The 15,298-nt window shown below is 55.3% G+C and overlaps 1 protein-coding gene and 1 pseudogene across 1 annotated transcript in view; both read right to left on the bottom strand.

The window, feature by feature from the left end:
• Positions 1-13: 13 nt before the first annotated feature.
• Positions 14-15,298, bottom strand: part of LOC124552665 — a 53,738-nt gene continuing 38,453 nt past the window's right edge. Inside the window, exons 3-7 of the mRNA XM_047126989.1 lie at positions 4,950-5,086; positions 4,648-4,894; positions 2,762-3,844; positions 742-2,542; positions 14-650 (exon numbers count right to left, since the gene is read on the bottom strand). Of these exons, the coding sequence (XP_046982945.1) occupies positions 14-650; positions 742-2,542; positions 2,762-3,844; positions 4,648-4,894; positions 4,950-5,086 (3,905 nt within the window). The remainder of the gene's footprint in view (positions 651-741; positions 2,543-2,761; positions 3,845-4,647; positions 4,895-4,949; positions 5,087-15,298) is intronic.
• LOC124552819 lies at positions 3,863-3,988 on the bottom strand (annotated as a pseudogene).

The raw sequence follows: 15,298 nt of genomic DNA, 5'->3' as shown, positions 1-15,298 counted from the left end.
TTGGCAGTAGCGGCTACCGATGCCTAGGTGCCGAAGCACTGCATCGTTCATCGTTCTGGCGGTCCCACGCCCCCAGACTGCCGACAACCAGGGCGTCGACAGTGACGGAATAGCCGCGAGCGGCTAATCCGCGCGCAACGTCGGCGTACTTTATCCTCTTCAGTTGCCGAGCGTTGTCGAGCGCAATCCGCCTGTTCTCGAAGGGGATTGTCACATCAACGATGGTTACAGTCTTCGCGACCTCGTCAGTTATTACGAGGTCCGGACGCAGCCCACTGCTGTCCCCTATGACGGCTTGGTTGATCCTGATGTCAGGAACAGCAGTGTTTCCTCTTCTTGGCCGCCCTGCGACTGCTGTCGCGAGGCGGTTGAGGACCGCGTTGTGGCGGTACTGCAGGGCTGCTGAGTGCACCATGCACGCGTTAATTACGTGCGGGAGCGTCTCGTTGTTGTGGCCACAGCGTCGGCAGGCTTTGTTGTTGTTGGCCCGCCCATCAAAGCGGCGACAACCGTTCAGAGGCACGACTCCGAGCCTGGCGCGATGGATAAAGCGCCAGTCTGCGAAGCGGGTGTATTTGCCTCCCGCTATGAAGTGGTTGGACGCTGTGGACTCCCTGGTGCACTCAAACACCTTCCCCTGGTCCGGTTTCCTGAGTAGAATGTGGCGCAGGCGCTGCCTCAGACACTCGCGGAGCGTCCGCGAGAGAAGACGTTTGGCGCCCCCCTCCCACCCGGACATGCTCGACGCCAGTGTTGGCGGTGCGTCCCACGCTGTCATCATCGTGCTGCGGTCCATCGCCGCCATCTTCGAGGTGTCGTGTAGTCCCAGGCGCCGTCCCCTCCGTGGCCGGCTGCGTCACCCCTCCGATGCCGCCGTGTTCCGCGTCGTCAGCGATGGCGGGTCGGCCGCCGACCTCCACCTGCAACTCACAAAGCAGTTCACTCCAGCGCCAGGTGACGCCACGCGGCGCTAGGCGCCTTGTGGCGTTCCTGACGCGCGTCCACAGTGACTGGATGTCACCTCCGTCGCGTGCGAGGTCACCCTCAGTGCTGCCGCTAAGGTAGGTGGCCAAGTCGAAACGACTCGGCTCCCTCCCCAGTCGGCGGCGCGCGGCCGTAGTTAGTGTGGCCCAGGCGATGTCGCGGACGGTGGCGTCGTCGCAGTGCAGCATGCGGAAGCCATGGACGATCGTCGAGATGTCCGCAGCGTCCGCGAGCGGCGTCAGGCCGCATCCTCCCTCTCCCAGCGCGAGGTACAGCTGTTCGGTGGACGCACGCTGTGGGAGGAACAGCCATGATTTGACAGCCGCTTTCACTGCCTTGTCGAGTGCAGATAGCGGCCCCTTGCGTACCGCTCCTCCCCGCATGACAAAGTCAAGCCTAGGGAGGAGAAAGACACGCACAGCGTCAATCTTCTGCCAGGGAGCCAGCAGGGAAGCGTCCAGGTGCTGCAAGTCGCGTCGAATTGCCGCGATCGCATCCGTTGGCGTCTGCGAGACTTTGTACCCGGTGGGAACGCCAAGATGGAGGTAGGCGTCACCCGCACCGAGCACGGCTGGTTCTCCCCCTTGCAGGGCGAATACCGAGCCTAGTGTCTGCCGACGGCGGATGTGAAGCGTGGCACACTTCGACGGCTTGAAGGTAAGCCCGGCCCACGTCGCCGCCTCACCCACAACATTGAGGAGCGTCTGCATCGCCTCCGAATCCCGCGCCAGAAGCACGATATCGTCCGCATACGCCAGTGCACTCACACTGACGCCGCTAAGCGGAATACCACACTCATTCCTGAGCGAGGTTGCGGCGCGAAGTACCGGCTCGAGCGCGAGATTAAAGACGATGGGCGACAGTGGACAGCCCTGCTTGACCCCCGCCTGGATCTCTATCTCCTCCGTTAGTCCGTCAGATGTACGGACGCGGGTGGAACAACCATCGTACATGTCGGCAGTTAGATGGTGCAATTGCTCTGGTAGTCCCATCCTGCTCAGTACTCCAAGGAGGTGAGCGTGAGGCACTGAGCCAAAAGCATTCGCCAGATCAAGCCAAGCAAAGCATGCTTGGCCTCCCCTGCGCCTTGCATCATCAATTGCCGTCTGCACAATGAAGTTGTGCTCGTAGCAGCCTTCAAACGTGCGGAAACCCTTCTGTTCTGGGGAGAGCAGGTTCAACCGCTCCGCCCAGAGAGAAGTGCGGTCCGCAACGATTGCAGCAAAGAGCTTAGAGATGGTAGAGCTCAATGCTAAAGGCCGCCAGTTTGTCACGTCCGAGACGTCCCCTTTCTTGTGGATGAGGACGGTAGTGGATATTTTCCACTGCACCGGAGTCTTCCGCTCTTTCCAGCAGCGCGAGAAGATCTTAGCTAGCACGTGGCAGCCAGGATCCTCACGTCGCAAGTCCGAGTAGGTGACTCCGTCGGCCCCAGGAGCAGTATTGCTCGCCTTCTGGAGCCGCTGTTGCACCTCTGAAGGTGTGATCGGCAGCAGGACCTCCTCGCTGACATCAGGAGGCGTGGTGGCGGCAAAGTCCGGGACAGCAGCTGGTGCATCTGAAAGAGAGAAGTCAGATTTAGCATAGATCTTTTTAAAGTGCTCCGTGAGCACGCTGCCATCGATTTGGCAGCACGGTGACGTCTCGCCAAGGACGCGCTGCATCGCCTTGCGCCGGTCCGCGCGGTACAGCTTCTGAATCTCAGACGCTGCATTCGCGTCGTACCGACGCTCGGCGGCCGCCGCGCGCCGTGCGCCACGTCCACCGCGCCGCCCACCGCGGCCGCGTGTAGGGGCAGGGGGAGGGGGATTGGCAGCAGCGTCGGCGCGGCCCTGGCCGCGGTGCGCTGCTGCTGGTGGCCCATCCTGTCGACCTCCGGCTGCCTGGCGTTGTGGCTTCGTCTCGGCGATCTCGGCGATGAAATCCTCGACGGCCGCGACGAATGCGTCCCACGGTTGGTTGTGGACGCTCTCCAGGGCCGCCAGCCAGCGCCGCTGCCTCTCCGTTAGCCGAGCGTCGGCCGGGGGAGGGGGGGGCGGAGCTGCCTCAGTTGCGCCCTGTTCGGAGGGTACAGGGGGGCCTGTCAGGTCTGGTGTAGGACGGGAGCCTTGCGGCGGGAGGTTGGGACTGGGCCGGGTGTTACGGCGTCGGCGTCTCCTCTTCTTGCTGCCAGTTCTCGGAGACGCAGCTGCAGTCCCTCCGTTCACGTCGCGCCGCTCCGTCGTCTGCGTCGGTGGTGGTGCCGTGCTGCCATCTGGCGTGGGCCGCTCAGTGCTGCTTTCGATCGCCGCGCTGGTGACAGGTGGCGCAGCGGTAGCAGCAGGGGCCGGTGTAGCTTGCGCCGGCCTGGCGCTCGGGTCGGGCGCACCGCGGCTGGTGTTCGCCGCGCCGCCAACAGATGGCCCGGCGGTCGCCAGCGGCCCGCCGCCGGCGCGAGAAACACGGGGTGTAGCTCGCGCCGGCTGACCGGACGCGCCGGCTCGCCCCGGGCCGCTGCTACGCGGACTGGGTGCCCGACGATCGCTACCAGATGGCGCAGTGGTCGTAGGGGTGGCCGGTGTAGCCCGCGCCGGCCGGGCGTCTCGAGGTGTAGCTCGCGCCGGCCTGGCGCTCGGGCCCAGCGCACCGCGGCTGTTGTTCGCCGCGCCGCCAACAGATGGCCCAGCGGTCGCCTGCGCCCTGCCGCCGGCGCGAGATACACGAGGTGTAGCTCGCGCCGGCCGCCCAGGCGCGTTGGCTCGCGCCGGGCCGCTGTTACGCGGACTGGGCGGTATGATGCGCCGTCGGTCCGGGGGCGGTGGTCTGCGTCCTGCAGCACGGCGTCTGTCCCTCCGTGGGGTGACTACGTGCCACTCGTTATCTGTAACAGGAGCTTTCTGATTAGTAGCACTCCCTGCCTGAGCGGAGACGGAGTGACGGGCGTCACTCGACGTAACCGCCGGCAGGGCAAAAGGCCGAGAACAGATACTACATTTTGATCTTAGCCAAAAGGCCGAGAAGCATATATGTATGTGAAAAGCATGTACTTACCAAATCATTCCTCTCCCATTCGTCCAACACATCAAAGTCGCTACGAATTCCCTTGCAAACTTAATGCCAAGTGTTTGTGGTAGCATCTCGGTCTTTGTATATGTCGAGGGTTTTGTCCCACAGAACAGGCCTTTCTTGAATTAATGAAATTAAAATTTCATTATCTACATCCAGATTACTCATGTCTGAATGAAGAAACCAGTTAACAACTGTGAACAGCACGACTCGACTCTGTTCACACTGAACAGAACAGCTGTCGACGGTAGAAAAACCGCTACGTGAGTAAGTGTGCATTTGGTCAAGTGCGCCACCACTTTGGCAGTGGCGGTAGAATTGCCGTCGGCGCCGGTGGCAGTCGGCGGTCACACAGCTGCCGCCGACGGAAGATTTTCTGTCGCTTAGTGTGCAAGCTCTGACTTACTGCTGTGCACCACGGCGGCGACGGTCAGTTGACCGCTTCGGAAAAATCCGCAGTGTGTGCAACCGGCCTTAACAGCGTCGGAAATTACCGGCATGTCTAGGGCGGAAGAGGGGTGGGGGAAGGTCTTGGAATCCTGCCTTTGCCTCAGCACGCGCGGGCCGGTCCCACGTGAAGGGGCCCTGACGTGCCACATGCCCTAGGTATCCGCTTACGGGCGGTGTCATCGATTTCTGAATCGATGCCATGTCGGCCAGATGTGTCAACAGGAGAGGACTGCGACGGAGGCAAGTCGCCGCCGGAAGATGCAGCACTCCCTGGCGCAGCTGTGGTGTCCGTGGGGCTAGCCATCTCGTGATCCGGTTGAATGGGCCGGATGGGGCTGCTGACGAAGCGGCGATCCGCCACACCCTCAGCTCCAATACACGCTTCTGGCCCACTTGACGTCGCAGCTCTGGCCGTCTTGCATAAGTATGTATGTCGCAGTTTCTGCGTCAACACTCGTGAGGAAGTTTACAGCGTACTTGACGCTCTTTCTTCCAGAAATGATGTCCTCCTCGCCGTGTCCGGCGACAGCGACTCCGTCAGTCTTCTCTGTCCTTGTTGTGGTAGGCTCGGATGTGGCTCGCGAACCCGAATTTCGCTTTGAATATCCTGTTGCATGAAACACAGTGAAGTTGACCAGCAGAGTTGTAAGTGTACGTGTACACAGGCTTGAGCTGAGATTTTCGGAGCTCTCTTTTAGCATCCAGGTTCATTAGACGCTTTTGCTCGAATTGTTCGATGCTCTTATGTACAGTTGATCGCCACTCCTATCGGCACAATGCTAGCTCCTCCCAACGGTTGCTTGGAATGCCACAGACTGCAAGGTGGCGTTTAATGGTATCTTTATATCACAGGTGTTGACCACCTTTCCTCCTCTTCCCGCACGAGAGCTGCGAGTAGAACACCGCTTTAGGTAGCCTACTGTCATCCGTGCGTACTATGTGACCACTCCATCTCAGTTGATGTTTCATTATTAAAGCTTCAATACCAGCCAGTTTCACGCGGCGCAAAATCTCCGTGTTCGGGACACAGTCTTCCCATTTGATGCGCAGAATTGATCTCAGACATCGAAGATGAAATTTATCTAGCTTCTTAATGTCAGCTTTGTAACAGCACCAGGTTTCCGAGGCATAGAGTAAGGTGGATAATACTACTGCTTTGTAGACTGCAATTTTTGTTTGTAGTTTGAGATCATGTGATTTCCATACTCGGTCATTAAGCTTACCGAAGGCTGAGGCTGCGCTGGCTATACGTGCTGCGATTTCCGTTGTCAGGCTGTTGTCACTTCTAATTTGGCTTCCCAGGTATTTGAAATTTGACACATTTTGCAAGGGTTTGTTATTTATCTCAATACTGGAGTCATCTGCATTAAGACCTCTAAGTGGCTGTTTGAGAACTTGCGTCTGAGTGATGCTAATGGCTAAGCCAAATCCTCTGCAGGAGGCATTTAGCAGATTTATGCAAGTCTGAAGAGTTTCGCAAGAATTAGCCATCATGCATACATCATCCGTGTAGAGAATTTCTAAGATGGATAGTTTGGTTACGCGACTTTTTGTTCTGAGTCGAGAGATGTTGAAGACACTTTTGTCTGTCCTTGTGTCGAGACTAATTTGATTACTACAGGCTTTGGTCGCGTCTCTCATAACAACTGCGAAGTAAAGTGAGAAGAGTGTGGGAGCCAGAACACAGCCTTGTTTTACACCACATGTCACGGGAAACTGTTCTGAGAGCTTGTCCTCATGGCAGATGTTTTCATGAAACTGCCGAATCAAACTGACAATATTGTCAGGGCACCCAGTTTTCTTTAGTATGATCCAGAGAGCTTCCCGTGGGACACGATCAAAAGCTTTTTCCAGGTCTACAAAGCACATGAACAAAGGCCGATGTTGCTCTAAGCTTTTCTCTTGCATTTGTTTGACAACAAATATGGCATCCACTGTGCCTCTGTTTGGGCGAAAGCCACACTGGGTCTCTGGTAGCAGTTTTTCTGCAAAGTGTGTTAACCGGATGTTAATTATGTGGGCAAGGACTTTTCCCGCTGCTGAGAGAAGAGAAATGCCCCTGTGGGAGCTGCAGTCTGATATGTCACCCTTGCCTTTATAGATCTTGGAAATACAAGCATCTTTCCAGTCTTGTGGAATCATTTCATACTCCCAAATCCTTAAGATCAGAGCAAACAATGGTTTCTTGATGTTTGGCCCCCATATTTATATAGCTCTGATGGCAAGTTATCTAATCCTGCTGTTTTGTCATTTTTCAGCTTAGCCAGTGCTGAAATGAATTCATCGTAGGAAGGGGCATCCGCAAGTTGTTCCTCAACTGGCAGGTCTTCCAGAAATAGGGTGTACCATGTTAGTGGTAAGTCTTTGTGTGGTTTAGTCTGGTTCTCCACGGGAACATCTCATGAGAAAAGACTTCACTTCGCAGCATTATTGTTGCATGCAAAGGAGATCTGGCCAGCGCAGTGTGGCGCGCCAGTGTGGTCGGTGGCAGAGATCGCGCACCTCGGGGTTACGCGATGCTTCGACCTTCTGGTAGAAATCTTCGGCAGCATCTTGAAACCGCTATCTGAGTAAAGGTACTCCTGCGACGTCGTGTAGTTCCGCGGTGTTGAAGTCCCGCGGAAGATGCAGCTCCGTTCTGAGGGCTCTGTTTTGGACCGTTTATAGATGGCGGATGTTCGTCTCAGCTGCGTTGCCCCACACTACTGCTGCATAATCAAACAGCGGGCTGATGGTGGCTTTATACAGGGTGAGACATAAGTCTGCTGGCAGCGATGATGCGAGGTTGATGACCGGGTACAACACGCGCGGTCTACCCAGTGCCTTCCTCCTCACTTCTTCGACGTGTTGGTGCCACGTTAGATGCTTGTCTAGCGTGACGCCAAGATATGTTGCACTGTTCCACAGTACAGGTCTTCCGTGGACTGTCAGCTGCTCGAGGTCTGCCGGAACATGCCGGAGCGTGATGATGATCGCCTGGCTTTTCTCTGGATTAGAAGCCAGACGCCATTTCGTGGCCCATTCTTCTAACGCCGCAGTTACCGCTTGCAGACGCCGTTGTAGAGCTCGGGGGCATCTGCTGCGGCCGTAGACGGTGGTATCGTCCGCGTACAGGGCGTTGGTGACTGCACCTGTACGTGGGAGGTCCGCTGTGTAGACCGAGTAAAGCGTCGGGCCGATGACCGAGCCTTGCGGTACACCTGCGAGTATCCGGCGCTCCGTGGAAATTCCACTGTCTGCCCGAACGTGAAACGTTCTGTCCCGCAGGTAAGTCTGCAGGAGACTCATGTGTGACATGGGTACCCCCAGATAAGCAACTTATACAGGGGGCCTTCGTGCCACACTGAGTCAAAGGCGCGTGACATGTTGAGCGTAAGAGCGCCGAAATACTCGCGTCGGTCAACTGCTCCTCAGTCAGCCGTAGGACTTGGTATGTGGCAGTGTCCTCGCCGGAACCCAAATTGCTCATCTGGCAGGATTTCTTCCTCAGTGATACGACGCAGGAGGCGCGTCATGTATAGCCGCTCAAGGAGTTCGGATAGCGCCGGCAGCAAGCTAATCGGACGGTAGTTTTTTGCCATCCGCGCGTCCTTCCCTGGTTTTGGTAGGGCCACTACTTCTGCGTGCTTCCAAATTTGCAGAAACTCTTCTGTTCGCAGCACTTCATTGAAGAGTTCCGTGAGTTTGGCCACTGCTTCTTCTGGGAGTTGCCTAAGGAGCGAATTTGTCATCATGTCTGGACCCGGGGCTTTGCGACCTTGAAGGTGATGCAGCAGCAGTATCATCTTGTCGACGGCTATCAGCTTGATGTCGTCGTCACGGTCTCTCGCCACAAGGTAGCGGGGAAGACAATCCCTGACGAGTCGAATATGCGCTGCGTCGACTGGGTCCTCCATCGGTGTGAAATTAGCGGCGAACGCATCGGCCAGGCAGTTGGCCTTTGCGTTTGGCTCGCTGATAAAATCCGCGCCGACTTGAAGTGGAGGAAGTGTCATGGTACGACGGATGAAACTCTTTACCATTCTCCACACCGAATCATCTTCCGTGTTGAGCTGGGAGATCTTGGTTGCCCACTCCTGGTGCCTGTGTTGTTCTGCTGTGACCTTCATTTCCCGGCTTAACCGATTGAGTGTTGGTTTGATGGCCGGATTGCGGGTGCGTTGCCATTCTCTGGCAACCCGATTTTTCTCGAAGATTAGGTTCTCCAGATCTCGTGGCAGACGCTGTGGTTTGCAGCTTAGGTGGTCGGCTGCTGGTCTGGGTGGTGTGGGAATGGGGACAACTGAGGTGCGGCAGCTGCAGGCGTCTCAGCTTGCTGGGGACGTGGAGGGGGTACCCAGGCGTCGGTGGCCGTCGAGGCGCGTGCTGGGAGAAGCGCGGGGAAGGCTTCTCGCCCCAATACAGTCCCTCTGCGGCTGCTGGCTGCGGTAGACCTGGCTGCTGGCGTTTTGGCCCCAGAGAGCGGGCTGTGGCGACAAAGCCACGCCATTTGCCGCCGCCCGGGAGGGGGGGGGGGGGGAGAGACATGTGGGGCAGTGGCTGTAATTTGCTGGGGTGGAGCGGCTCCTCTCTGTATTTCTCGATGGTGACTTTACAGCTCATGAATAATTCAATTTTCAGGAACTCCCTATTCTTTTCATCCGGGTGAAGTATCACCTCAAAGGAGGCCCTCTTTTTGCGATGGTCACCAGGGTTGTTCGGGTCTGATGCTTTTGTTTCTTGTTTCACCGCTATTACTCTGAACTTTTTCCCAGTGAGTAATTGTTTTATTTTGGTGGGGTCTGTGTCTCGCGGGAGACCCTTGATCACCGCCTTGTTGGTGTTTTTCTATGTTGATGGATAGATGTGAAAGGGAATTTTCTTCTGCATGAAATAATCTACAAAAATCTGTAGTCTGGAGGTGTGGATGGTTGAAATTTACAGAGGATCCTCTGCATTAAGTATTCAATCCCCCTTTTAGGTGGGGAGCTACTTCCTTTATAATTTTCATAGTGCTGTTAGCTATGGTGGCAATGATTGGTGGCACTTTCTCCCGTCTCTGCCTCTGTTGCGCGTGTGCGCCGGAAGTTGAGTGTCTGGTAGGCGTCGCTTCCGCACCGTCGGCAGCGATCGGATTGAAGCTGTTCCAAGTGGGGACGTTGGCCAACGGTCCCCCCCCCCCCCCTACCCCCACCCCCTCCGCTTCCATATCGTCATTGTCTGTGGTCGCGGGTTCCTCAGCGAGCTAGCTTGGGGCCGGACGCTTATGTCCTCACATTACGTCAGTTTCTTCTATGCGTGTTTTAGCCTTTGTTATGCCTGTAGTAGGTTGAGCGCTTGTACCCAGTGGCTGGGTGCTGCAGCAGACTGGGGCTTTGGGCTTAACCAATATGTCTGTTAAGGCAGTTCTTGAAGTCTGACATACACTGCCAAGGGGCACTGAATGTGCATTCGTTGACACCATTAGGTTTCCCCGAACAGCGCCAGCCCTACCATATACTACGCGCGGGTATCTGGTTAATACCACAGGCTCTGGCGTAGAAAATTCCCTACTCTCGGAGGAGCAGGGAGGATGCTCTGTGGCGGTGTCTGAGCGTGATGCCACACTACACTACACTTTTCCTTACAAACGAACCTTAGTTTGTGAGTGTGCAGGGTGAGTGGCAAGCGCTATTCCTGCAAATAACGATTTCAGGAGTGGGAGGTAACTGACTGACTGGCCTGTCGGATGCGATGCATCCCTTGACTGTTAGGAGTTTGTAAGCTCGCAACAGGTCAGGCCAGCGTGTCGCCCTGCGGTGGATTGAGTGGCCTAGTGCCTGAATGAGCCTATTTTGTGACTGGTCGGTCTCTTGATAAAAAGGTCGCACCGATTGGCGGAAACGGTCCTCGAGCAGGGGGATTCCGGTCTGCTCGTGTAACTGCGCAGTTGGGTAATGCCGTGGCAGTCGAAGGGCGAGCCAAAGTGCTCGGTTCTGCACCCTCTGGAGCTCAGCAATGTGTGTGTGTGTGTGTGTGTGTGTGTGTGTGTGTGTGTGTGTGTGTCGTTTTCCCCCCACACCACGAAAGCATACTGCAGCAGTGGACGAACCAGTGCAAGGTACAAGGTGATACCGTGGCGAGGAGGAAGCACCGATGTCGGATTGAGCAGAGATGCCCTAAAGCTCTACCGTTTACCTCCTGAATGTGGGGACGCCACGTTAGCCTCTGGTCGAGGGTAACCCCGAGGTATTTAGCGGTTCTACACCACAGGACAGGGACTCCCTCAATCGGGACCGGCTCTAAATCTGGTGGTAGCAGTCTTTTTGTGAAGATTACTGCCTGGCTCCTGGCAGCATTAAATTTAAGCCGCCATTTCGTGGACTAAGTCCCTAATGCTTCGCACCCTAACTGGAAACGACGTCGCATTTCGAACATTTTCATGCTCCGAACGAGTAGCGCCAGCGCCACCTGTGGAGCATCTGCGGTGCAGAGGGAGTACAACAGGGAACCAAGTACGGACCCCTATGGCAGCCTGAATTGGTTGTTGGGTAGACACTCCCTCCTCCAGGTGCACGTGGAAAGTTTGGTTTTCCACACAAGACTTAAGTAGCACCCCATGTGATGTCGGGACCCCGTGCATAAAAAGTTTATACACGAGGCCATCAGGCCACAGAGTCAAATGCCCTAGAAACGTCCAGGAACACCGCCCAAAGATATTCCCAGGTCTCCAGGGCTCCCATGGCCTCCTCCACAAGTCGCACGAGTTGATGCACTGTGGAGTGACCCTTGCGAAAACCGAACTGCTCGTCAGGAAGCAAATGTTCGCCTTCCACGTGCCTCAGGAGCCGTTTGGCATATAAACGCTCGAATATTTTCGATAGCATAGGCAGAAGACTAATAGGACGGTAGGTTGCCGCCAGATCAGGGTCGTTGTTTGCCTTGGGGATTGCTGCCACTTCCGCATGTTTCCACGCGGAAAGGTAGATCCCTGTGTGCAGGATCACGTTGAAGATGGTGTCAGATGGTGGTCCACTGCTGGAAGTTCGCTCAAGAGGATGCCGTCTCCTCCCGCCTTTTCAGGGCTGAGCGACCGCAGCTGCAAGACCACTTCTTCCACCGAAATCTGTTCGATGTCGTCCCAATACAGGGTGATGCAGGGAAACAGGAAATTTCGGAATAACGTCATTTCCATGAATAAATTCATAAAACTAGTAATTTATAAACGAAAGTGAATGTATTCAGTATGTTTTTACAATCAAAATGTCCAAAAGTGTCGCTCTACTTTTTAAAGATGACATCGGAAAGATGTGCTCCCATTCGGCGTTCACACTCTAACAGCCTGTTATGAAAACTCTGGAATGCGCGGCGTACCAAATCTGGGGGGAATGGCAGTGATTTCGTTTTCAATGTTCTTCAGTTCATGGATTGTACGGTACACCTTGCCTTTAAGATATCCCACAGGAACAAGTCGCCCCCCCAGGGGGTCCACAACTCTTTTGTGGACACGTGCGTAGCGAGCACGGGACCCCGAGCTAATGTGGCCCTCCTTCTTTTCCGGGCTGCATACCTTCCCTTCCCTTTCCGCATCCCTCCCCGTCCCCCATCTTCGCCCCCCCCCCCCCCTCACCTCTGTCTCTTTCCTTCCCTTTCTCCCCCTCTGGGAGTATGGTTTGTGCCTACGTCCGGAGACGGACGCTCGAAACTGTTCCAAATTCCTTGCTTTTACACTTGCAAGTCCTCGTCCTTCCTCTGTCCTTCTCTTTTCCTTCCCTCTTCTCCTTGCCCTTTTCTCCGCTGCGGCGTTTGAGACCCCCTTTTCTTTCCTTTCCCTTTCTCTTTTTTCCTCCCTGTGTGTGTCTGAAGGCCGACCCACGCACTTCCATGCGTAGCCGGTGACGGGGTAACGCGTAATTCCCCGCCCCGGGTAGACAGGTAGGACACGTACATACCCCCTGGTAACGGCCAGGCCCAGGGAGGGGTGATTACCCGAGCTGATACCTTCCGAAAGTGCCGATTGGTCCCTCTGTCCGTTTGTCGGGAGGTGTGACCTGAGGTGTGAACAATCACCTAAGGCGGGTGTGCCCTCGGTGAGGGGCCCCACAAGGGAGGAGCGCGCCATCGGAGACGCCGGTAATCATGGGGGATTCTTCCGCAATGGTTTCCTCACCTTCCACTATGTCTGCTCACAAACGTAAGTTCACTGAGTCTCAGCCACAGACGGTTCTTCCATCGTTGCCACAGTTCCTTGTTGTTTCTCGGTCTGACGAAGGTCACGACTTTTCCACGGTCAACCCTTTCATTATTCAGAAAGGTGTCGACGCAATTGCGGGTCCTGTAAAGTCTTGTTCCAGATTACGGAATGGTACCCTGTTGTTAGAAACACACAGTGCCCTCCAGGCTCAAAAATTGCTGCGTACTTCTCTGCTCCACACGTTCCCTGTCCGGGTGGAACCGCACCGTACCTTAAATTCCTCGCGTGGAGTCGTTTATACACGCTCCCTCGATGGATTGTCTGACGAAGAAATTCAGCACTGCCTGTCTGACCAGGGCGTCACCGCTGTTCATCGGGTTATGAAAAGGGTTGACTCGAACATCATTCCAACCCGCACTGTCTTCTTGACATTTGACAACGTTCAACTCCCATCAAAAATCAAAGCAGGCTATGAGATAATTTCCGTTCGCCCTTATGTCCCAAACCCTACGCGTTGCTATCGATGTCAGCGGTTCAATCACACCAGCCAGTCCTGTTCCAATCCGGCCAAATGTGTTACGTGTGGCAAGGATGCCCATGAGGGTGCTTGTCCACCTCCATCCCCTCACTGCATCAACTGTATGGGTGACCACGCTGCTTCCTCTCGAGATTGCCCCGTTTTTAAGGATGAAAAGCTCATCCAGGAAATCAGAGTGAAGGAAAAGGTGTCGACCTTTGCTGCTCGAAAGTTACTCGCCAGTCGACAGCCCACCGTGCCTCAGAAAGGAAAATACAGCACTGTCCTTGCTTCTCCTCGGCCAACAAAGGAGGCGGCCACGCAGACTTACGACCTCACATTTAGTACCACGGTGGTCAGATCGGCCAGCGCAAAGATCGCCCGTTCAACCTCACCACTTTCGCCTGCCCACTCTATGGCTCACCCTTCGTCGGGTTCTGCTAAATCTCGAGCCCAAAAGTCAGACGCCAAGTCTTCGAAAAAAGAGCATTCTCGTGAAGAGTTTTTACGTACTGCAACTTCCCAACCATCGGTTCCTCCTTCATCTAAACATCATACCTCCAAGAAGGCTACGAAGAAACACAGTTCCTCTCCTTCTCCGCCAAGGCGTGTCCCATCTACAGCACCACCTGGCGGAAATCGCCCTCGGCCATCTTCTGTGTCGCCGAGGCGCACTGCTGGTGGCCGGTCAACTGGCCGATCGTTGGTGGCAGGAGCTGCTCCTGACCAACCTATGGATCAGGATCTTCTGCCTTCGACTGAATGCCATTCCATGCTGTCGGTCGCAAGCTCTGAGCAGTCGTTGAGTTGACAGCACCCTTGGTCACGTTTCTCCACTTTCTGTTCACCCTATGTCCATTATCCACTGGAATATCCGCGGCATTCGCGCCAATCGGGATGAATTGTCGATCCTCTTACGATCCTACTCGCCGGTCATCTTCTGTCTTCAGGAAACAAAGCTGCGTCCCCATGACCGCTTTGTTCTCCCTCATTTTCAGTCCGTCCCATATGACCTCCCCTCTGTTGAAGGCACTCCAGCCCATGGAGGACTCATGATTCTGCTCCATGATACTCTCCATTATCACCCAATCCCCTTAAACACTTCCTTCCAAGCTGTCGCCGTCCGTCTTTCCCTTTCTGGATACACGTTCTCTCTTTGTACGGTATACATTCCATCGTCTACACCACTGGCACGAGCTGATCTCCTTCATCTTCTTGGTCAGCTTCCACCCCCCTATTTGCTGGTTGGGGACTTCAATGCCCACCACCCGCTTTGGGGATCTCCACATCCTTGTCCACGTGGCTCACTATTGCTAGACGTCTTCCACCAAGCGGATCTAGTCTGCCTCAACACTGGGGTCCCCACATTTTTGTCTGCCTCCACGGCAAATTTATCTCATTTGGACCTTGCGGTCGGTACTGTTCCGCTAGCTCGGCGCTTCGAATGGTTTGCCCTTGATGATACACACTCGAGTGACCACTTTCCATGTGTTCTTTGACTGCAGCCTCAACTGCCATATATGCGCTCGCGACGCTGGAAGTTTGCCCAAGCCGATTGGACACTTTTTTCGTCTCTAGCGACATTCGATGACCGTCGCTTTCCCAGCGTCGACGATGAGGTCACACATTTTACCGACGTTATTCTCACAGCTGCGGAACGTTCAATACCACGCACCTCCGAATTGCCCCGGCGCCCCCCAGTTCCTTGGTGGAACGAGGCATGTCGTGACGCAATACGTGAACGGCGACGTGCTCTTCGCATTTTCCGTCACCATCCAACTTTGGCCAACTGTATCCGATATAAGCAGCTCCGTGCGCGATGCCGTCGCGTCATCCGCGATAGCAAGAAGGCAAGCTGGAAATTCTGTATTAGCTCATTTAACACCTTCACTCCCTCCTCGGAAGTTTGGAGTCGGCTTCGACGGTTCTCAGGCGCGCCTAGTTTCTCCCCGGTCTCTGGGCTCACTGTCGCGCATGATACATTAGTGGACCCCGTCGCAATTTCTAACTCATTGGGTCAGCACTTTGCTGAGATTTCGAGCTCTTCAAATTACCCGCCAGCGTTTCTCCCGAAGAAACGTGCAGCGGAAATGCGACATCTTGCTTTCTCCTCTCAAAATCGCGAAAGCTACAATACTGTTTTCTCCATG

The sequence above is a fragment of the Schistocerca americana genome, chromosome 10 (genome assembly GCF_021461395.2).
Source record: "Schistocerca americana isolate TAMUIC-IGC-003095 chromosome 10, iqSchAmer2.1, whole genome shotgun sequence".
Taxonomy (NCBI): Eukaryota; Metazoa; Arthropoda; class Insecta; order Orthoptera; family Acrididae; genus Schistocerca; species Schistocerca americana.
Note: the sequence above shows the minus strand (reverse complement) of the source record. Positions and strands in the feature narration are given on the sequence as shown.